Source organism: Chiloscyllium plagiosum, unplaced genomic scaffold (assembly GCF_037043375.1).
Source record: "Chiloscyllium plagiosum isolate Xiang-an unplaced genomic scaffold, Cpla_swu_hap1 HiC_scaffold_48, whole genome shotgun sequence".
Lineage (NCBI taxonomy): Eukaryota > Metazoa > Chordata > Chondrichthyes > Orectolobiformes > Hemiscylliidae > Chiloscyllium > Chiloscyllium plagiosum.
In genome coordinates, this window is record NW_028270186.1 from 15,962,349 (window position 1) to 15,986,293 (window position 23,945).

The 23,945-nt window shown below is 41.0% G+C and overlaps 1 protein-coding gene and 1 long non-coding RNA gene across 4 annotated transcripts in view; one reads left to right on the plus strand and one right to left on the minus strand.

Moving 5' to 3' along the window:
* The window catches only part of LOC148135701 (uncharacterized), a 66,405-nt gene that overhangs the window by 36,183 nt on the left and 6,277 nt on the right, over positions 1–23,945 (minus strand). For both annotated transcript variants that reach the window (XR_015754889.1, XR_015754890.1), the window contains exon 2: positions 3,363–3,500. This is a non-coding gene — a long non-coding RNA (uncharacterized LOC148135701). The remainder of the gene's footprint in view (positions 1–3,362; positions 3,501–23,945) is intronic.
* Positions 600–22,559, plus strand: enkd1 (enkurin domain containing 1). 2 transcript variants are annotated; one of them, XM_043681578.2, is made up of 9 exons: positions 600–617; positions 3,257–3,350; positions 4,555–4,779; positions 6,584–6,756; positions 11,428–11,577; positions 11,829–11,998; positions 12,640–12,776; positions 16,113–16,284; positions 22,381–22,559. In XM_043681578.2, exons 2-8 carry the CDS (start codon positions 3,266–3,268, stop codon positions 16,271–16,273), a joined length of 1,101 nt encoding a protein of 366 aa, XP_043537513.2. In that variant the 5' UTR covers positions 600–617; positions 3,257–3,265; the 3' UTR covers positions 16,274–16,284; positions 22,381–22,559. The 2 variants fall into 2 exon arrangements, with proteins under 2 accessions (XP_043537513.2, XP_043537514.1); XM_043681579.2 differs by lacking the exon at positions 600–617 and adding an exon at positions 926–943.

The window sequence follows — 23,945 nt, forward strand, 5'->3', positions numbered from 1 at the left end:
CAGCCTTAATGGTTAATATAACTTCTTCTGAGTGTGCTGAGAAATGAATGTTTGGGCATGGGAGAGCTCTGCATTTCAAAGGTCTTCCGAAAATGCCTTTTTCTTCAGACGGTAGGGTCAAAAAAGTGTATGCCTTTGGAGAACGTGAGAGATGAAGGAATAGCGGGAGGTGAAATTAACGAACAGTGTCTGAAATACAGTGAGCATTTCCTTGTCACTGACGGTGAGACTCAATGAGTATTAATTATCCCCATAAAGATGTTCAATACTATGCACTGATATTCACAGTGAAATTTGATACATAACACCCTGATGTTGACAATAAAACTCAACACTCTATATGCTGATGTTTACAGTCACACTCGGTATAACACTCTGATATTGACAGTGAAGCTCAGTATGCTGGTATTCACAGTGAGACTCGGAATAAGACCCCGATTGTCACACAGAAACTCAATGAATATGTCATGGATTTTGACACTCAGAGGCGGAACCAGCCAGTGTTACCGAATGTGTTCGGACCACGTGAGGGACGCGGTTGCCACGGTGACGGAGGTGATGTAATGACGCTGCGTTGGCGTGTGCGACGCCGTGGACCGTTGGAAAGCTGGAAGAAGGTAAGCGAGCGGCTGTCGCGCTGATGGGCTCCTAATCCCAGCTCGGGGTGGTCCTGGTTGTTGGTGATTCCTTTCGGGCTTACACTGAAGGACCATGACTTATTCCAGCCTGCTCCTCCCCAAGCAGACTGAACTCCGAGCCTGGATACAGCTGATTGCAACTTGACTCCATAATGATACACTGGATTTTGACAATGCTCGGTTTTGTCCCACAACCCCCACCCCCACAACCACTGCAAAAGTGCGTCCAAGTCGAATAACCCCTGTACTGATTCTGACCAGAAACCAACTTGGGCCCATGCTTTTAGTCTCAGCTGTCAAACAGGGTAAGAAGAATGGCTTCTTAAACTGTGTTGTCCAAGGCCCCTTATGAGGGAAAAATGACCCTTTGAACTATCCATCGGTTCTGCCTACCCACAGTCCTTACCACCGCAAAAACGCTTATCAAAATCAATGGTAAGAATTACACTTCTTCTGATGAGATGCCAATGAGGAGACATGCAGAACCATACAAGAAAGCTGCATTCGGACCTCATACAGCTATTTCCCCTTGTCATTGAGCCACACAAATGTTGAAAGTTCTAGTTCTTTGTTGACATAAGTTGGGCTTATAAAACTAGTTGTTGCATTTTGTGATTTGTGCATGGAGCTGGTCTGGTTGCCGGATGTTGTTAACTCATGTGGCCTCAGCCGTAGTGTTGCATGTCAGTCACTTGCATTTTCAGCTACAGTAGTTAGTGGATCAAATGCATTTATGTTGACAACCAGTGGCGTGGGACTGTACTTTGAGAACCACTGCTCTATAAGGACTTTCTGGGGAGGAAATCACATTAAATTTCAGGGTGGTGCAGATTATCTCGGCCTTTGGATTAAACAAAGCCACTTTAGTAGTTAAAGGATAGTTCAGAATATTGTTTAAACTAGATTGACAAATTAAAGTAAAAGATTTGTAGATACATAAGCAATGGCAAAACTGTGTAAAAGGAATTGCCTCTCAAGGAATAAAATAGCATTGGAAAACATTCCTGTTGTGGCAAAGTAATGAAGTAAAGATTAGATTCAAAGAAGCAGCTTTCAATGTTACCAAAAAGGGTGTTGTGAGCCAGAGGATTTTAAAAATCAAGAAAACCTGACCAAAAAAATGAGATAATGAGGATGAAAGAACAGGAGGAAGCCAGCAAGAAAATAGATAGTCAAAGCTTTTCTGAGAACTTATAAGAAAGGAATTAGTGGAATTAAAATTGACCCATGGAGGCAAAGGCAGGAGAAATTACAAGTGAAAATAACAATATGTCAGATATTAGGTCAAGAAATAATTCTTTATAATGTCATAATGGATACGCTAAGAAAAATAATCAATATTTGGGAACTGAACATTTAATGACAGTAAGGAATTAAATTCAAATTGTGAAGTTGTCATAAGGTTTAAAAAGAGGAGCTGCAAAATTATTAGAAGCATTGGTTTTGATTTTCCAGTATTGTTAGATTTTAGGAGAAAGTGAGGACTGCAGATGCTGGAGATGAGGTGTGGTGCTGGAAAAGCACAGCAGGTCAGGTCGCATCAGAGGAGCAGGAGAATCGATGTTTCGGGCATAAGCCCTTCAACAGGAATCAGATATTAGGACTGTCCCCATGGATTGGCAAGTAATAAATATGACTCTGCTATTCAGGAAGGGCAAGAGAGAGAAAACTTCAAATTAAAGGCAAACCAGGTGTATTAACTGTCGCTCCAAATTGATCCATTGACATTTTAGATCCAGAGACAAATCAAAAATGATCAATAACTGATAGATTAAGAGTTAAGGAGAATCAAAGGAATTTTAGTGTGATGTTCATGTGCACAAATAAAAGTTAGTTGACAGATTTTAGAATTAATTTAACAACATTAATAGAATCATTCTCTAAAGTTAGCATAATGAGGAATAGTAGTAAAGACCTCACTCAAAGTATTGTATTCAATTTTGGGCCCTGTACCTCAGGCAAGATTTAAACTCTGTGGAATTACCTCAAATTTACAGCGCAGTATTTTTCAGGTCATTAAACCCAATTGGTTCACATTGATGTTTCTGCTCCACATCACCCTTCTTCCACCTGTCAACTTATCAGTGTAATTTTCTATTCCTTTCTCCCTCTCATATGTGATTGGCTTTCTCTCAAACATATCTCTGCTATTCAACTTAATAATTTCTTGTGATTTCAAGTTTCACCTCTGAGTACAGAAGTTTTTCCTGAATCTCCTATTGGATTTAAATTAGTAACAAGTTGGTTGATCCAATAAGGTTGCTTCAGGGAATCTATTGTGCCTATTGGGCAACTCAGAACAAGAAGGCATGACCTTAAAATTACAGCATTTGGATGGGAAATCGGGTTATATGAAGTGTTGAATAAGTCTGCAGTTTTGTTCGCCTTTTTGAAATTCAATTGTAATTTTCAACACAGAAATTGGAGTTTTCTTTTGTAAGCCAAGGTTTTCAAGTGATATAAAACAAACAGGAAAATGAGTTGAGGTACAGTTCAGACATGATCCAAATTAATGGTGGGACAGGCTTGAAGGACTGATGACCTCCTTCTGCTCCTGTGATGCTCCTTTCCTTTTTAAATTAAATTATTTTGACAAAGCTCTGTTACTGTATTACCAGGAAGCAAAGATGTCTGAGGGTCCGTCCAAGATATCTGGTCCCATTCCACCAGACCCAACACTATTCCCAGATTTCTACAAGCGTCCAATGTCTGGTGAGGTTTTACCTTTTTTGTTTCCAGTGAAGTGCTTTCCATCTTCCTTTTATGTTATTCTCATCTGAGAGGAAACAAAGTTGAAAGAAGTGTTTCTGCATGCAATGATTCTTGCCCTTTTGCCCATTCTACGCAATGGCTTAAGGTAGTCTGAAAGAACAAATTTAAACAAGAAATAACTTTTCCTAGCTACATTTGAAATAGAGTAATTGTGCAGGTACAGTATATTTGTAGAAACATGGGAAAGTAACCAATTGGAATCTAATTGAGAGCTTCATGGTGTTGTTATAGATACAATGATTGGACACCCTATTAATACTAGGCTGAAATTCAGTCGAGAACTAAGTGCAAGTAATTGGGTGAGTGAAGATTCATATTCAGTAATTACTCCCCCAGTGTTGAATATTTCACAATATCTAATTAATAACAAATATGGTTTTAATTTTTATAATCTGATTCTGATTTGTTCGTTAGTTTAGTACTATTCCTAAAAATGACGGTTGCATCGGATGAAAGAGTAAAGGTGCTAATTGTTTTATCATTAATTATCCTGAATAGGGTTTGTTGTACAGATGGTGAGTGATCTTTGGGAGGTTTGTGATAAGACTCTTAACACACTTGGAGGATATCTTGAAACATAACTATTTAAACAATTGTTTAACTGAGAATATGATAACCTTGAAACAAATGTTGGGCACTTTGCAATTTGACATTGAAAATTTTGCTCCTCTTTCTCCTCAGATGAGAGTCAAATTTACCCAGTGTTGTTCTATGCCTGCAAAACTGAGCTCAGTAAAGAAGGAGAAAGTGAGGACTGCAGATGCTGGAGATCAGAGCTTAAAAATGTGTTGCTAGAAAAGCGCAGCAGGTCAGGCAGCATCCAAGGAACAGGAGAATCAACGTTTTGGGTATAAGCCCTTCTTCAGGACTTATTCCTGAAGAAGGGGTTATGCCCGAAACGTCGATTCTCCTGTTCCTTTGATGCTGCCTGACCTGCTGCGCTTTTCCAGCAACACATTTTTAAGCTCAGTAAAGAAGGGAAAAGATATTGATGGTTTTCATTTCTTGTAATTGTTCAGTTACAATTTTGGAAGCTGACACGATCAATTCAGCATTAAGATCCTCATGGCTGAATGATCAATTTACAGGTTGTATATACTGACAAATATGTCTAATTGTTTTTGTCTTCTGTTTTTCACTGCAGCTCGGGGTCGGCTAGAAGGGAATAGCTTAAAACTAGACTTCCTTTTGGGACCATTAGCCCCTGATCCCACCTTGTACCCCTCATGCTACAGTGCCCGCCCATCGCGGCCAGGCCCACGTGTGCGTTCAAATGCCAGAGAGATCCTGGAGAGAGGGCAAAAGGGCTCTGTCGGCATGCTGCTGCAGCTGGAAGGAGCATCGTTATATCGACCGTTGTCACCAAAAAGTAAATGATCTTTGTAGTGTGTTGTTGTTTCTGTGGAATGACTTTGCTGATGAGTAAGCATCTGTCAGGATTGGAATCTTGCTAAGCCAAAGCTAAAATTAAAATTCTGGAACTAGGTGGAGATACTGCATTGATATGTTATATTTCGATGGTAAGCTCTACATTTCGTTTGAGACTTTTGGCAGCCATTGTTCAGTTGATTTGACTAGCTTCACAACAGGCTACCTAGACCCTAACCACTGAAATTCCCTCTTTAAACCTAATTTTCCCTTCTCTCAATACTGATCATGTTCACTGAGGTGAGTAAAAGATGGTGTTGACTGATTCTCAGTTGAATGGAATAAAAGACTACCTTTGGCAAATGAGGAGCCAGTTTTGCAGGGATGATTTCAAGGTATTTTTGGTTTTGACTATTGTGCCTTGACTCTGATACCAATTGAAAACAATATATCTCTCTTTTACTGACCTCATTGATCATGATCAGTACTGGGAAAAGGGAAAATTAGGTTTAAAGAGGGAATATCAGTGGTTAGGATTGAGGTAGCCTGTTGTGAAGCTAGTCAAATCGGGGGTGCACAAACAGCCAGAATTGGAGGAGCACACAAATAAGGAGCGATGAAATGATGTATTTTGCGAGGAATATTGAGGAAGGACAATATAAGCTAAAGATTGCAGTTTTAAAGGAACTATTGGAGCAGAAAGAGTGGAAATCTGTGCAGATATCACTGAAGGTGGTGTGGCAGGTTGAAAAAGTGGTACAGAGGTGTTGGGCTTTATAAAGAGAGGCATAGAACACAATGGAAAAGAAGTTCATGGAACTTATTCAAAACAGTGTTTGAACTTCGAAAGGAATGCTGTGAGGAGAATAGAATATCAAAGTAGGTATGTTTTGCGAAGTTTTAAGGGCACTGAAAAAACCATATCTGGAGTATTGTATGTAGTCGTCTTATTTAAGAAGGGACATAATTGTTTTATAAGCAATTCAGAGAAGATCCATTTAATTTATTTCTGCTTATGAGAACAAGTTTGAGGGGTTGGATCTTTATCCACTGGAATTTAGAAGAATGAGGAGAGATCCTGAGTGAACTTGACAGGGTGGATGCTAAAAGGATAATTTGAAAGGATAATTGCAAGAAAGACTAGAACGAAGGGACACAATAAGAAGTCACATATTTCTGACAGATGAGAATATTTTTATATTCGAGGATTGTGAATCTGTGGAATTCTCTTCTCTCGAGTGTGGCGAAGGCAGAAATACTGCAGTTTTAGAACTGAGGGACATGGAATTCTTTTTTGTTAAGAATCTAAGTATTGGGGTTGACAGGAAATTGGAGTTGAGGCATTGCTGAGATCATGCATGATCTTAACGAATGGAGAACCAGCCTCCAGGAACTAAGCAGTTTACTCTTCCTTAATTATAGTTTCTGTCATTTTGTTTGAAAGGTCACTAGCCCTTAACATGAAGATATGTACAAACTTACATGAAAAATGGTCACAATCAACACTTAGTTTGTTAATTTGATGATGTGCAGATGTTGGTATTGGACTGGGGTGGATAAAGTCAGAAGTCACATGACACCAGTTTATAGTCCAACCAAGTGACTTCACCTGATGAAGGAGCAGCACTCTACAAGCTTGTGATTTCAAATAAACCAGTTGAACTCTGACTTGGTATTGTGTGACTTCTGACGTTGTTAATTTGATGTCATGAACATTAGTAGACCTCATAATGCCTTTTTTCCCACATTTTTCCAGATATTCTGGACTCTGACTTCAATTCACAGGAATCTTGTTTCTGTTTTAGAGAAAGAATTGAAAGATCATGAAAAGGAGAATGTGAGGCGCATACGGGAAATTCAGAAGAAATGCAGGGAGAAGGACCAAGAGCGAGAACTGAGTGGCCCCAAACCTGTTAAAGCGCTGTGGAAGTCCCAGAAATATGAATCCATTCCTTCAAAAGTGATGGCACAGTTACAGGTAGATTTGGGCGAGCAATGAAGACAATACTGTGTTGTTAGCAAAATATTGGGATGGTTTTCTCATGACTTCAGGACAAAAGCATGAGATAGTTAGGACTAACTTGCAAAACTGTTTTCTGTATGTAACACTGCTTATTTTCAGCCAGAATTATGAATGTGCCTCTCAACTTGGTTGCAATACTTCTGTGGCTAAATAGACTCATTATTACAATTCACTAAAGAGGAGTGGCTCCTTGAGTACAGTTAAAAAGAACATCTGGAGTGTTTAGTGGAGAAATTGGATAACACAGTTCTATTTAGAAAAGAAAATTCAGTAAAATCTGTAAATACAGAGCAGATAAGGCTGTATTACTTGAGGAACAGAAGTTGAAAAGTGTTTAGGTTCTAAGATCCTTTTATCATAATTAAGAGGTGAAAAGTTGATTGATTGACCCAGTTCTTCACAAATGCTGCTTGACTCCTGAGGACTGTATTTTGTTACATTTGCAGATTTCCACTGCCTGCAGGATTTTGCAGATGTTTTGTAGTTTCTTTTAGTGTGGTTGTTAATTTTTTTTTTTTATTCATCTGTGGAAAGTGGGCAATGCTGGCTTGCCAGTGTTTATTGCCTGTCCCAAGTTGCCCTTGAGAAGCTGGTGATGTGCCATCTTTTTCAAAATTGCAGTCCACCTGCTGTGGTTGACTCACAATACCATTAGTGGGGGGAATTCCAGGATTTTGACCCAGTGACCGTGAAGGAACAGCAATATATTTCCAAGTCAGGATGGTGAGTTGTTTGGAGAAGAACATGAAGTGAGTGGTGTTCCATTTTCTATGCTGCCCTTGTCCTTTGATTAAAGTTAAAAACTGGACTATAACCTGGTGTTGTGTGATTGTTAACTTTGTACACCCCAGTCCAACTCTGACATCTCCAAATCTTGCCATTTTGAGGTGGACATGGTTGGAAGGTGTTGTCTGAGGATCTTTGAATTTCTACAGCACATCTTGCAGATAGTAGCAGCAGCCAGTGGTGGAAGGAGTTGTTACTTGTGAATGTAGTGCCAATCAACTGGGCTGTTGTATCCTGGATAGTGTCAAACATCTTGAGTGTTGTTGGAGCTGCAGCAATCCAGACAAGTGAGGTGTATTCTAACACACACCTGACTTGTGCGTCATTGATAGTGCACAGGCTTTGGGAAGTCGAGAGGTGAGTTACTCACCACAGAATTCCTAGCCTCTGACCTGCTCTTGTAATCATGTGTTTATGCGGCGAGCATAGTTGATTTCTGGTCAATTGTGACCCTGAGAATGTTGATAATGGGGGATTCAGTGATGTTAAAGGGTGATGGTTAGATTGTCTCTTACTGGTGATGGTCATAGCCTGGAATTTGTGTGAATGTTATTGCCGCTGGTCAGTCCAAGCCTGGATATTGTCCAGATATTGTTGCATTTGAACATGGACTGCTTCAGTATCTGAGGAGTCGCCAGTGGTGCTGAACAATGCAATCATTGGTGAATATCTCCACTTCTGACCTCATGGTGGAGGGAAGGTCATTGATGAAGCAGCTGAAGATAGTTGGGCCTAGGATGCTACCTTCAAAGACTCCTGCAGAAAGTCCGGAGCTGAGATTCCTGACCTCCAATAATCACCACCATCTTCCTATGTGCCAGGTATGACTCCAACCAGTGGAGGGATTTGCCCCCTGGATATCCATTGATTCTAGTTTTGCTAGGGCTCTTTGATGTCATATGCAGTCAAATGGAGCCTTGATGTTACTACTGTTGCCTTACCTTTGGAATTCAGTTCTTTTGTCCATGTTTGAGCCACGGCTGTAATGTGGTCAGGAGCTGAGTGACCTGGCAGAAGCCAAAGTGGGCGTTGCTGAGCAGGTGCTGCTTGATAGCACTGCTGATGACACCTTTGCTGGGGCACTAATTAACCGGATTGGATTTATTCTGCTTTTTATGTACAGGACATTGCTGGGTGAATTTTCTACATTGTTGGGTAAATGCCAGTAATAATAGCAAATAAATTAATCTGGACTTAACTGCAAAATTCTTCATAAGTTTACTTGCCATGAAAATGGTGCGAAATATTCAGTCATGTTTCGAAAGCAATTCTGACATTTTGCTTGAAACTTTTGAAACCATATTGACATTTCTTTCTTTTCTATGTTACAACATGTTGTTTTCAAATTTGTGAACAGACATTTTTGTATGCTGATTTTTCTTTTATCCCTGAATAATCTTGTTAGCTGCAAGAAAGCTTGTCCTTCTCTTTCCTGCCATCATGGGGAGAATCCTCCAACTTTGTAGAACCAGGAACAAAGGGATTAATGGACAGCAAGTGTTACTTCTGTTTTCCCTTTTTAGATTATAGAGTCATAGAATTATAGAGTCCGACAGTAGGGAGATAGGCCCTTTGGCCCAAACTGGTCTTCACTGACCTAAATGTCCATCAAAGCTAACCCCATTTCCCTGCACTGGCCCCATATCCTTGTGCAACTTTCCTATCCATGTATTTATCCAAATGCCTTTTTAATGTTGTGAATGCACCTGCCTCCTCCACTTCTGCTGGCAGCTCATTACATATGCATTCCACACTCTGCTTAAAAATGTTATCCCTCAGATTCCCTTTTATTCTTTCCCCTCTAACCTTCAACTAATGTCCTCTAGTTGTCGATGCCTCAGCCCTGGGAGAAAGACTGAGTGCATTCACTCTGTCCATGCCTCTCATGATTTTATACGCCAATATAAGGTTTCCCCTCTGCCTCTTATGCTGTGAAGAAAAAAAGTCCTTGCTTGTCCAACCTCTCCCTATAACTCAGACCACTGAGACCAGGCAACATCCTTGTAAACTTCTTCTGCACTCTGCAGTTTAATAACATTCTTTCTATAGCAAGGTGACCTAAACTGAAACAATACTCCAAGTGTGGCCTCACCAACGTGGTGTACAACTGCAACATAACTTGCCAACCTTTATACTCCAATCCCTGACCGATGTAGGTCAGTGTGCCTGTGATTGAATTTTGCCCCTTCCTCTGTCCTGCTTGAGGAAATTGTCCTGAACACACTTAACAAATTTCACCCCATCTAAGCCCTTACCGCTCTGGCAATCCCAGTCTATGTTAGGAAATTTAGGAGGAAATCCCCTCCTATGACAATCCCAGTCTCCCTGCCATATTTTTCCTCTAATTCCCATTGATTATTTGGGGACCTATAGTACAACCCCAATAACGTCACCATCCCCTTCTTATTTCTTAGCTCCACCCACAAAGCCTCACTTGATGATTCTTCAGTTATTTCATCTCTGATTACTACTGTGCTACTAGCTTTAATCAAAAATGCAACTCCCCCTGACCTCTTTCGACCACCTCTGACCTGCCTAAAACACCTATACCCTGGTACATTCAGCTGCCAGTCCTGTCCTTCCCTTAGTCAAGTTTCTGTAATGGCGATAATATCCCAGTCCCACATACCTATCCTTGCCTGTGTTCATCTGCCTTAGATGCAGTTTAACCCAACAGGCATTCCTTACTCCCTATTCTGTTCCAGTCTGACCTGTCACTTCACTTTACTGTTTCTGATTACTATATGTGGTCTATTTCTGATTATGTGGTCACACAAAGCAGTGAGCCTATACAGTTACTGCCTTTGCTGTTGAATTCCTGTATCGCTGGACATCAGAGTGCATCTGGGAATGAACTGCCAGAGGAAGTGGTGGAGACTCGTACAATTGCAACATTTAAAAGACATCTGGATGGGTATATGAATAGGAAGGGTTTGGAGGGATATGGGCTGGGTGCTGGAAGGTGGGACGAGATTGGGTTGGGATATCTGGTCGGTATGGACGAGTTGGACTAAAGGGTCTGTTTCCGTGCTGTACATCTCTATGACTCTAATTGACAGTTTTTATTTTACTTTTCAAAAGTGAAATTTAAGTGTTGACCATTTTATTTGGAGCCAATTGAATTTCCTCCATACAATGACAGAACTGCATCTCTCCCATCTCTTAATTTCCTCCTCCAGGATGAGATACAGTTGTGGAAAATACTGTGGATGTTGTAAATCTGACAGTGTCACTGGATAGAGTTAATGTTTTGAATCTGATAGGATTTTTCTTCAGAACTGAAAAGGGTTAGAAAATGATGGTTTTTCTCTTGATGGCAAAGGGGGAAAAGGGAGTAAGGGAAACAGATTGTGATGGTCCCAAAACACAGCACTAGGGTCCCAGGTTCGATTCCAGCCTCAGGCGACTGTCTGTGTGGAGTTTGCACATTCTCCCCATGTCTGTGTGGGTTTCCTCCCACAGTCCAAAGATGTGCAGGATAGGTGAATTGGCCATGCTAAATTGCCCGTCGTGTTAAGTGCATTAGTCAGGGGTAAATGTAGGGGAATGGGTCTGGGTGGGTTGCTCTTCGGACGGTCAGTGTGGGCCGAAGGGCCTGTTTCCACACTGTAGGGAATCTAATCTAATCTAAAAAAGCAAAAGACAATGGGGTTACTCATGGTGCTGAAGGAGAGATTAAAATGTGAACTTGACATAAATACTTGTATGGAAATGAGTCCATTGTGCTGCAGATCCATTAGCTTTGTAATGTATTGCTAGATTTTCTAAAGCACAGAATGGAGGCATGCTCTTTTGCTTCTTTTCCATTTTCTTTTTAAATCGTTTGCTGTTTATCCTTAGGAGAGTTCACCCCCTCAACATTCTGAAAGTCAGCATTATCTTAAAGCACACTCAAGATGTGGGACAGGCATTTGCCCAAAGCGATCCTTGTCACCTAGTCCACCAAAATCAGAGACTTGTGCTGAAATCGCAGAAAGCGATAACAGAGAGGTGAGAATAGACTTGTCCAAACTCACTTTCTGCACTAACGTAACATTCATGGTCGCACTTCCAAAATATTTCATTGTGTAGAGCATCCTAAAGCCACCAAAGCCATTATTGTATAAATGCAAGTTTTTTACTTCGTGCACTTTATGATGTATCAATTCAGATTTCCTTATTTTAATTGTCCACTTTTTTTCTTAAATTTATTTTAAATGTAAATGATCAATTATTAATCTCCTTGTTGTTTTCTTTTCAAGATTCAAGTCAAAGGTGTTAATATTGATTTTGTGAGGCATAATGCTCAGAATGCAAGGAGAATGCCAGTGCGACGCTCCAAATCTCTGCAGTCACTTGCAGAAGTGCTTGATAGGAAAGAGAAGGAACAGCAGGAATATATAAGCAAGAACAAAGGCCAGCTTCCTCAGTAGTAAGCAGGGACTATTGGTATATTATAAACCTTACTGATCCTTTTTTTTCTCCCCCTCTCATCTTTTGCAATCATTTATTTAAACCAGTCCATTACTACTGCAGCACTGTGTGCATTTTTTTAATTCTAAAGACATTCTTGTCTTATCTTAAACTTCCATCTCTGGAACCATCAACATTTCTCCGTTTTATGCCGTCTTTGTCATAGTTCTTCTTAAATTTTGTAGACCCTCTAAAACTTGAAATCCAATTTTTTAGATGTGCTTTCTGTCTCTGCATCTCAATATGTTAAAATTAAACTTAATGTAGAGTTTCTTTCTCTGTCTTATCCTCAGAGGTTCAATTCTCTCTGGCTTTCTTCCCTTCTGTGGTCTGCAAGCCTTTAACTCCAGGTTGACATTTGTTTATCACTAGTTCCTGATGTACCTTGTTTGCGCTTTTATTGATTTTCCATTTTGATTGTGATCTTTAGCCTTGGTTTTTCTCATTTGAAGGACAGAGTTATGAGTTGTTGTAACATGCACCACATATTGTTGAATTGCGTGCTTTACCTATCTCCCTGTATTTTTCGCTTTTAATTGAATTTTTCTTTTTCCTAGTTTTCGGTTGAGGATACTTAATTCATATTTTGACTGTTTTCAGTTTGATTGATCGGAGAAATCAATGGCGTAAAGAGGAAGAGGAACGAAAGAAGAATATCCCTGATCCGAGCATGCCTCCTGGACATACTAGGATGCCAGAGAATGAACGTTTGGAAACACTTCATTCCCTGCAACAAAGTATGTGTGATAGGCTCGTTCTGATTTAATGGCAATCAATCAACCTAAAGTTGGTTAATCAATCTGTATTTTTTCATCAATTTCCTAAGCATGCACTGCTCTGCAAATTTGCTGCTTGTTCTTCAATTCGTTAATGTAATAATTAGTTCACTTTTAAAAACCAGAGTTAGTTTCCAGTAGTTGCAGTTGTGGAATTTATAGTGATTTATGAGACAATTGCTGCTCATATGATATAAATGGTTCAGAGACCATCAAATAATATGAGCTTAGAGTTCTCCAGCTGTTGTTGTAACTTAATGTGAGTGCAATATCTGCACCATGAAGCACATAAATATTTCATGTGAACATCCAGGACCATGAGTTTTAGGGGTCTGTCATTACTGGAATCCTGTTGTTTGAACATTTATTTCGGATACTCCTGTGTGACACCCATTGATGAAACTGATATATTTGCTATCTTTTTAAAATTTACTGATCAGTTCTTGTTAAAGCTCTCGAAGGCAGGAGACATTTTCTCCTGCAGATATACCAACTATTAAGGTAAAAAAGCTGTGTGAGTTTGACTCGCTGTTTGATACACCTGTGAAGAATTATTTCAAAAACTACACATCCAAATGCAGTTGGAAAGACAGTTGAGGAGCAGAGCACATTTTGCTCCCATACTATTTGCGAGTTTGCAGCTTTCATCTGGTCCATATGCTTGTTCAGCACCGATCCAAACTTTATATGTCACTGGACCTGACCTCCCATCAACCATGCCCCGAACCCATGCAGGGGGATTCCCATGGCTTGTACACCAAACTTTGTCCCCTAAAGTAAACTCTCTTATTGGACCCTTGTGTCTGGCATTGGCATTCCTGATGCCATTTCAAACTGCTCCTCCCTCCCCCATGCACCAGTCCAGGAAGGTCAGATTTATATGGTGCAGCAAGTCTGCCTGAGCTAACACTGTATATGCGTGAGAGTTGGTCCAATAATTAAATAGGAGCTGGGACAGTTTGGTATCTAGTGAAGTTGGACACTGTTTCTTTAAGCCTGCCTTCAAAGTTTGGAGTGTTCTTTCTGCCAGACCATTGGATTGATGGTATGGAGCTGTCCTTATATGACTCATAACATTTGACTTTAGGAAATACTCAAATTCTCTGCCGGTAAAGGATGGCCTCTTTTCTGTGACACAACACTTCTTGGAATCCGTATATTACAAAAGATGCACACAGTTTTTCTATTGTTGTTCCTGTATTTAACAAATTAACTCAGTGCACATCCAACCATTGTGAATGCCTATTCACAAAGAATAAGAACATTGAGCTCACAAAAGGACCTGCACAGTCGATGTGTAACTGAGTCCAGAGTTTACCTGGCCAATTCCACGAATATGGAGGAGCTGTGGGCAGTAATTTTTGTCTTTGTTTGCACTCTGGGCACTGCCCTACCAACGCAGCTATGTCTGCATCCAATCCTGACCACCAGACCTGTCGTCAGCATATTCATTTTGGAAACTCCTGGGTGACCCTGGTGGGGTTCAACCAGTATCTGGCTGTGACCTTTTTTCAAGACTATCACTCTTGCTCTTCATATTAATAATATGCCATCCTCTATTGTGATCTGGTCTCTCCAGGTCCAAAAAGGTTTCAGTTGTTGTGACAGCCGTTTAGTTTCTCTCATCACCAGCTATTTCAGTTTTGCCTTGCCTTTTGCAAACCAAGTCTGATACTGTCAGCTGTGAATGGATGTGTATTTAGAAAATTTCAAACCATTACGGACTCCTGCAGTAGTCGATCAGCCAGCGGGAGGCAGCTCACTACATCTGCATTTGCAACCTGTCCTCCTAGATGGTGTTCCAAGTTGTAATTATTCGTGTTTTGAATTCATATCCACTGTTGAATTCATCCTGAAGCTATGTGTGGCACTGCCTAGTCCTCTTTAAGTCGACCTAGCAGGGATGTGTAGTCAATTGTTGTTACAAAACTGCATCGAACAAGTGAGGAGAATTTGGCCTTTTGGTTGCTGACACTAATTTTTCAGTTAATTTCTTGAAAAGCTTTAAAAGCTATTTTAATAGACAATAGTAATTAAGTGCAGAATCAGAATTTCAATTTTTCATCATTAAGCTTTTGGTCTGTGAAATCTCTGACATAATGGTTGCTGTAATTACTTTTGTCTGATAACTAATAGTCTTCTGTTATGGTCAACCTTTTGACAGGTCTTGCAGGAACAGTGTCTTTTATTTACTTGATAAAAATTAGGACCGAAAAAGAGAGTGTTTGTTTGTTTTTTAAAAAACAGTGGTTCTAGTTTTGAAAAACAAGTATCCCAACACCCATCATGTAAACAATTATTTGAATTAGCACTATTTGCAAAGTTGCAGACAATCTGGCACCAAGGATGAAGGTTTTGCTGGCAACAAGAAATAGAATGGTTTATGGACTAGTGACAAATTAATAATAGAAATGTTTTTGCCTGCCAACGACTGTACCATTGGTTCTGAGGTAAGTGAACAGCTTGAAGGCAGGAGAGAGGGAGAAAGTTGTTCAATTCTTCCCCAGTTCAGGACTGGTATCTTTGTTGTCTGCGGTCATAACTCAATGTAAACCTAAAGAAAAAAACTTCTCTTTTGCAATAGTTGTTTTATTCTCTGACTTTTAATTGTGAAGATAACAATTTTGTTTTTATAAGTGTACAAACCCCTTTTTTTAATTCTCTCACTAACCACTGAAAGAAACCAGAAAAATAAAATTCAGTGGACACTGAAAAATTATAAGGATTATCTCAACAGCAGAACTTGGGAACAAAGACTACTGAACTGTCTTTGTAGTTTTTTCCCCTTTGTCCATAATTTACCCTGTCTGTCTGTTTCTGTGTAAGGAGGAATTTATAAGGGAATTAGAGTTTGAATAAGTTTTGTACGTCAAAGGCTTACAATTGTTTACATGTAGCTAGAGTCTAATTACTTGTAATATCTATCGATTCTTGTTCAGTTCAGAAATGTATTCCATGTTTTCTCTCAGCGAGGGTCTCGGAAGTCAGGTCAGTTCGGGAACTTTGCATACTTTTTGAAATCTTCAATTTTTGTCATGACTCTGGGAATAGTGGTACTTGATTTCCAATGCACAGTGAGTTGTAACAATTGCCTCACTGTTTCCACTGCTGACAACAAATATTTTTACGTGTAATTAGTCTTGTGTATTTCCATCATTTTCCAAGGAGTGATATGAGGGAATAATTAAACATATTTGAAGCTGGTGTCTTATCAGTGAGATTGAACAATGATATTTGCAATGTATTATAACTACACTTTTTTAAGCTTATTTGGTTTGATCTGTTACCACTCCTCAGCCCAACAACAACTGACCAAGCAACTGTTGATGTTCCCTGTAAGAGTGGATACCATTGGCATGCGGAATCGACGGACCGACCTTGAAAAGAAGTTGGCTGAAATTGAAGAAGCCATTAAAATTTTTTCACGGCCAAAAGTTTTCATCAAAACCAATGACTGAGCAACTCAGAGGTAAAATTTGGCTATTGCATTGACTCTGTAGGAGAATATTTTATTTCTTACTTGAGATAACAGTTTTGAGCAACGTGGTTATGACCTGGAAGGGGGACTGTGTTGAGGTGTGTAATACCAAAGGTGAATCAACAGCTCTTCCACTCATAACAGTTAAAGTATCAAGATCAGCATAGGATGCATAGTGTCTCAGTGGTTCAAAGTGGCTTATCTGATGCCAGATCGTTCGTGGTCTGTGCTGAGTTAGCAGTACGGTCAATCCTAGTAGACTTATAATCAACATATGGAATTGGTGTAAAAAGATATGATGGAAAGACTGGATTAAGCTTGATTGCAATGTGCTCTGCAGTCAACTGTCCTTCATTACCAAGACTCAGGTCCATATGATTGCATGTAGGGAGCTGTTCGGTGGATTAACCACTCATGCAACTGTATCTCAGTCAAGAGTTTGTGAGTTTTGAGATGATTTGCAGCTCAAGTTGAGGTTCTGGATGGAGGTTTGCTCGCTGAGCTGGAACGTTCATTTTCAGATGTTTCGTCACCATACTAGGTAACAGGATGACCTCCCAGAGAAAAGCCATAAGTCAGTTCTCTGGCACTGAACCTGACACTGTGGCGAAGAAGGGAAGGGGGCAGAATAGAAAAGTACTCATGGTAGGGGACTCGATAGTTAGGGGAATCGACAGGAGATTTTGTGGTCAGGATCGGGATTCCCGGAAGGTATGTTGCCTCCCTGGTGCCAGGGTTCGGGACATCTCCGATCAGGTGTATAAGGTTCTAAAAAGGGAGGGCGAACAGCCAGAAATCATGTTACATATTGGCACTAATGATATAGCCAGGAAAAGGATCGAGGATATACAAAGTGATTTCAGGGAGTTAGGATGGAAGCTGCAAAGCAGGACGAACAATTAGTGTTCTCTAGTTTACTCCCGGTGCCACGAGATAGCAAGGCGAGGAACAGGGAGTGGGGCGCAGCTTAACACGTGACTGCACAGCTGGTGTAGGAGGGAGGGCTTCAGATATGTAGATAATTTGGGATGCCTTCTGGGGAAGGTGGGACTTGTACAAGAAGGACAGGTTGCATCTGAACTGGAAGGGGACCAATGTCCTGGGTGGAAGGTTTGCTGGAGTAGTTCAAGAGGGTTTCAACTAGGATGGCAGGGGGGTGGGAACCTGAGCTGTATACCGGAGGTGAGAGTTGATGCAGATGAGGCAATAGCAAGAGTTAGACCAGCTAGTGGGAAGGATTTTCCTGGGAAGGAACCAAGGGATCAGTTAAAGTGTGGTTGCTTTAACGCAAGGAGTATCAGGAATAAAAGTGACGAACTTAGAGCATGGATCAGTACCTGGTGCTATGATGTTGTGGCCATAACAGAGACATGGGTTTCTCAGGGGCAGGAATGGTTGCGGGATGTTCCAGGGTTTAGAGCATTTAAAAAGAATAGGGAGGGGGGAAAAAAGAGGAGGGGATGTAGCACTACTAATCAGAGAGGGTATCACAGCTACAGAAGCTTCCATTGTCGAGGAAGATCTGCCTACCGAGTCAGTATGGGTGGAAATTAGGAACAGCAAGGGAGCAGTCACCTCGTTAGGGGTTTACTCCAGGCCCCCCAATAGCAGCGGGGAGATGGAATTAAGCGTTGGTCGGCAGATTTTGGAAAAGTGTGTTATCGTGGTAGGGTTGTTGTAATGGGTGACTTTAACTTTCCCAATATTGATTGGAACCTCCTTCGAGCAGAAGATTTGAATGGAGCTGTTTTTGTAAGGTGTGTTCAGGAGGGTTTCCTAACTTAGTACGTTGACAGGCCGACGAGGGGAGAGGCCATTCTAGACTTGGTGCTCAGAGCCGGGGCAGGTATCAGATCTTGTGGTGGAAGAGCATTTTGGTGATAGTGACCACAACTGCCTCACATTCTACATAGCTATGGAGAAGGAGAGGTTTAGGCAAAATGGGAGGATATTTAATTGGAGAAGAGGAAACTATGATGTGATTAGACATGAGTTAGGAAGCATGGACTGGGAGCAATTGTTCCATGGGAAAGGCACTATAGACATGTGGGGACTGTTTAAGGAACCGTTGTTGCGAGTGATGAATAAATATGTCCCTCTGAGACAGGCAAGAAGGGATAAGATAAAGGAACCTTGGATGACGAGAGCGGTGGAGCTTCTCGTCAAAAGGAAAAAGGAAGCTTACATAAGGTGGAGGAAGCTAGGGTCAAGCTCAGCTCTAGAGGATTACAGGCAGGCGAGGAAGGAGCTCAAAAATAGTCTCAGGAGAGCCAGGAGGGGGCACGAGAAACGGATTAGGGAGAATGGATTAGGGAGAACACAAAGGCATTTTACAGTTATGTGAGGAATAAGAGAATGGTCAAAGAAAGAGTAGGGCCGATCAGGGGTAGCATAGGGAATTTGTGTGTGGAGTCTGAGGAGGTCGGGGAAGCCCTAAATGAGTTTTTTGCTTCTGTCTTTATGAAAGAAACTAACTTTGTAGTGAATGAAACCTTTGAAGAGCAGGTGTGCATGCTGGAATGGATAGAGATAGAGGAAGCTGATGTGCTGAAAATTTTGTCAAGCATTAAGATTGACAAATCGCCAGGGCCAGACCAGATTTGTCCTCGGCTGCTTTGGGAAACGAGAAATGTGATTGCTTCGCCACTTGCGAAGATCTTTGCATCCTCGCTCTCCACTGGAGTCGTACCTGAGGACTGGAGAGAGGCAAATGTAATTCCTCCCTTCAAGAAAGGAAATAGGGAAATCCCCGGCAATTACAGACCAGTAATTCTCACGTCTGTCGTCTGCAAGGTTAGATTAGATTAGATTACAGTGTGGAAACAGGCCCTTCGGTGTTAGAAAGGATTCTGAGGGATAGGATTTATGACCACCTGGAAGAGCATGGCTTGATTAAATGCAATCAACACGGCTTTGTGAGGGGCAGGTCATGCCTCACAAACCTTATCGAGTTCTTTGGGGATGTGACTAGAAACGTTGATGAGGGTCGAGCTGTGGATGTGGTGTGTATGGACTTCAACAAGGCATTTGATAAGGTTCCCCATGGTAGGCTCATTCAGAAGGTCAGGAGGAATGGGATACAGGGGAACTTAGCTGTCTGGATACAGAATTGGCTGGGCAACAGAAGACAGTGAGTGGTAGTAGAAGGAAAATATTCTGCCTGGAAGTCAGTGGTGAGTCGTGTTCCACAGGGCTCTGTCCTTGGGCCTCTACTGTTTGTAATTTTTATTAATGACTTGGATGAGGGGATTGAAGGATGGGTCAGCAAGTTTGCAGACGACACAAAGGTTGGAGGTGTCGTTGACAGTATAGAGGGCTGTTGTAGGCTGCAGCGTGACATTGACAGGATGCAGAGACGGGCTGAGAGGTGGCAGATGGAGTTCAACCTGGATAAATGCGAGGTGATGCATTTTGGAAGGTCGAATTTGAAAGCTGAGTACAGGATTAAGGATATGATTCTTGGCAGTATGGAGGAACAGAGATCCCTTAAAATGGCCACTCAAGTGGACAGGGTTGTTCAGAAAGCATATGGTATTTTGGCTTTCATTAACAGGGGGATTGAAGTTAAGAATCGTGAGATCTTTCTGCAGCTCTATAAAACTTTGGTTAGACCGCACTTGGAATACTGCGTCCAGTTTTGGTCGTCCTATTATAGGAAAGATGTGGATGCTTTGGGGAGGGTTCAGAGGAGGTTTACCAGGATGTTGCCTGGACTGGAGGGCTTATCTTACGAAGAGAGGTTGACTGAATTCTGACTTTTTCATTGGAGAAAAGTAGGAGGAGGGGACCTAATTGAGGTATACAAGATAATGAGAGGCATAGATAGAGTCGATAGCCAGAGACTATTTCCCAGGGCAGAAATGACTAACACGAGGGGTCATAGTTTTAAGCTGGTTGGAGGAAAGTATAGAGGGGATGTCAGAGGCGGGTTCTCTACACAGAGGGTTGTGAGAGCATGGAATACGTTACCAGCAGCAGTTGTGGAAGCAAGGTCATTGGGGACATTTAAGAGACTGCTGGTCATGCATGTGGTGACAGAAATTTGAGGGTGCATACATGAGGATCAGTGATCGGCACAACATCATGGGCTGAAGGGCCTATTCTGTGCTGTACTGTTCTATTATCAGTGAGTCTCCGCATGAAACACTGGTGGCATGGCCCGCTTTCTATATGTGTTCATGTACCATGTAAATAGAAAGCAGGCCATGCCACCAGTGTTTCATCCAGAGGCTCACTGATAATGTTACCTAGTACGGTGATGAAACGTTTGAAAATGAACCTTCCAGCTCAGCGAGCAAACCTACATTCAGTTGAGAGTTTCAGGACAGAACTGACAATGGTCTAAGAATGGAGAAAATGACCCATGCCACTTGGACTGATTTTTCCTTTTATAGTTAATATTTTGTTTCTGAACATATTTGCAATTCAGCAGGTGAGGTCCATCAGGGTATAACTGAATTTTGAGAGCAGTGTGTGATTTATTTTAAATAGACAGAGAAATAATTGGTTTTACTAGATCTTGATCTTCCTCACTGTTCATGTCCATTTTCCTGCCTTTTCCCCATAACCCTTGACTCCCCCACTGATCAAGAATGTGTCTGTCTCGGTCTTAAATATACACAAAAGACTTTGCCCCCACAGCTGTCTGTGGCAAAGAACTCCAGAATCACTTAACTGTACGAGAGAGGAAATTGCTCCTTCTCTGTCTCAAATCAGCACCCCTTATCAGTGGGCGGCACGGTGGCACACTGGTTAGCACTGCTGCCTCACAGCGCCTGAGACCCGGGTTCAATTCCCGCCTCAGGCAACTGACTGTGTGGAGTTTGCACGTTCTCCCCGTGTCTGCGTGGGTTTCCTCCGGGTGCTCTGGTTTCCTCCCACAGTCCAAAGATGTGCAGGTCAGGTGAACTGGCCATGCTAAATTGCCCATATTGTTAGGTAAGGAGTAAATGTAGGGGTATGGGTGGGTTGCGCTTCGGCGGGTCGGTGTGGACTTGTTGGGCCGAAGGGCCTGTTTCCACACTGTAATGTAATGTAATCTAATCTAATCTATATCTGAATCTGTGTGCCCTCTGGTCCTAGACTCTCCCATGAAAGGAAATTTTCTCTCTGTACTTATCCTGTCAATCCTCTTAAGAATCTTAATTGTCTGAATGAGATCACATTTTATTCTTATCTTGAGTGAGTAGAGTCCCAACCTCTGTAATCTTTCCTCTCAAGACAAGTGGGGATCAAATTGCTGAACTACCTCCAATGAAATAATTTTTTTGAGTAATGGGACCAACATTTTTCACAGTATTCCAGATGTGATCTTCCCTGCATCTTGTACAATTGCAGTAAGACTTCCCCAATTTTAAGAAAAAGCACCAGGAATTGTAACAATGATCAGGCTTATAAAAATCCTCAATACAATCAGAGGACAACTTCAATCATGAGGGCCATCTTGTGGCAAATGGAAGCTTTGCCATAATTTGACATGACTGTCAAAGTAACAGCTGCAGTGGAGCAGTATGCTTAGATTTTCATGGACAATCATGGCACAGGATAAAAATTTGGTATGTCGAGAGCTGGGAAGTTTTTGTCTTCCAATTAATACTGAATGCTCTGGAAATCAACAGCTGAACTGTTAGCATCCTAACAGAATAGATTTGCTTTGTCAAAATAGCTGTTGGTTGAGTTACCTGATCATTGGGGCACTGCATTAACTGCTGGAAGATGTGTGTCAGGGTTCAAGTTCAGAAGGATTCAAGCTTGATTGAAAATCTCTTTGAGGCAATGGCAGTTCAGCACTCATGTTTAGTCACTGTGGCAGAAAAAGAAGCCATTTGGCTCATGGTTCTGACATGAAGCATGACCATTTGAGTTTCTGCTGCTTTATAACATAGTATGCCCTTTATAATACTGCCTTTAGGAGAGGGTAACAAAAAGGTGGAAAATGTTAGCATTATTTTTACAAAGCTGTGATCTCATTTCAGTTTTTTTGTTTCCATATGATGAAGATGCAAAATCATGTTTTGTAGCCAAGTTGTTGTGTGAATTATCTGATGCCAAGACTTTGGGTTTTTGTTTTATTTGTTTTTAATGCAGACTTCTAGCTGAAAGCTACTTGATGTCAACACTGAGCTGATCCTGTTGGGAACAAGGTGTACATTGAATTGTGGATCTGTTACTAACTTCTTCAGGCATGTAAATAAGTAAACTGTCAGATTTTTATCAATATAATTAAATAATCTTGTAATGTTTTTTCATTAAATTTATTAACATTTAAAAAAAGGTTTTCATTGTTTCAGTGAGAAAGCATGTAGTCTTAAATGTGACATAGTTGCTGCAGAAAATGCACGAAAGTGCTTTTTCAGAGGAATTGGGGACGTCTGTTCATAGTGTCAATGGATTGGTGTAAATGAGGTGATAACATTTGTTCACTTGTGGAATGTGTGGCAGTAGTTCCTTCTCACGCATATTTCATAGCAGGATGTCGGGCAATTAAATTGTTGGTTTATATCGAAGACTCTTAATGAAACTCCTACTCAATAGGAAAAGAACTTAATTTAGTAAACTGAGTGGGATATGCACGTAATAGAACAATCTTGATACATTTTCATGTCTTCCACACTGAGCAGACTTGAATTTATGAAGCTCCGCTCCCTCATCTTAACTGCTCCGGGAAGTTTGGCTCATGTTTTTGTGTGTGTGTGTGTGTGTGTGTGTGTGTGTGTCAGAGAGAGAGACAGACGGTGACATGACTAAAATTAGTGGAAAGTTTACCTCCTTATGGTCTGATATGAGTGAACGCTGGCTTGTCATGGAGTGTTGTTCCCTGGACTCCGATATCCTGGAATGTTATGAATTTAATTTGCATTCTGGGAATCTAAGATGATTTTAAAAGCCATTTTATAGGATAATGATACTAGACATGTTAGCTGACCAAGATGACCTCATGACCTTTTCTGCATAATTTAAACTGGTGTCTTCTTATGACGTACGAGCCAAAACAATTTACCATCTGGCCTAGCCTGATCTGGTGTTCCTGCTTTCATATGCATTTGGCCTAATTAGTCAAGCGTACTCAGACCTGTCAATGAGTTTCTCTTGTTCTGCAAACTTTTGCCATTTTAATGCTGCTTATCTGATGAAGGACCTGTGGCGTTTTTGTAATTTTAATACCAAACTTGGGATGAAGACAGCTTATTTTCAGCAAGAAGGAAAGTTGCCTGAGAGAGATCTTAGAGTAAGAGCTGGCACCGGTACTCTGCTAATGGTTTTCGAACCTTAGCTCAAGCCTGGCCTGTCGGTATTTATGTTATAGTGTAACATTGATGCCATTGGTAAAAGAAGGTAATAATTTGAACTAAACTGTCTGAAGAGTTTTATATTCCAGAGTGCCACAGAGTACAATCTCCAGGATGTGTCAAGAGATGCTTCAAGTCGAGTCCATCAGGGATTCCCTGAGCTGTCTCAAATAGATACTTTAACATCAGAGCTAGCTAACATTAAATGAAAGCAAGTGTCTGGAGACTTAGCCATGTTTGCGAAGAGAGCAGGTAGAATAGTACACCGTGACAGTGATATTAAAATTATACAACCTCAAAGAGCACAACACGTTTGATAATATTTTTTCAAGATGATGATAGTATCCCACATTGTTCTTCCTC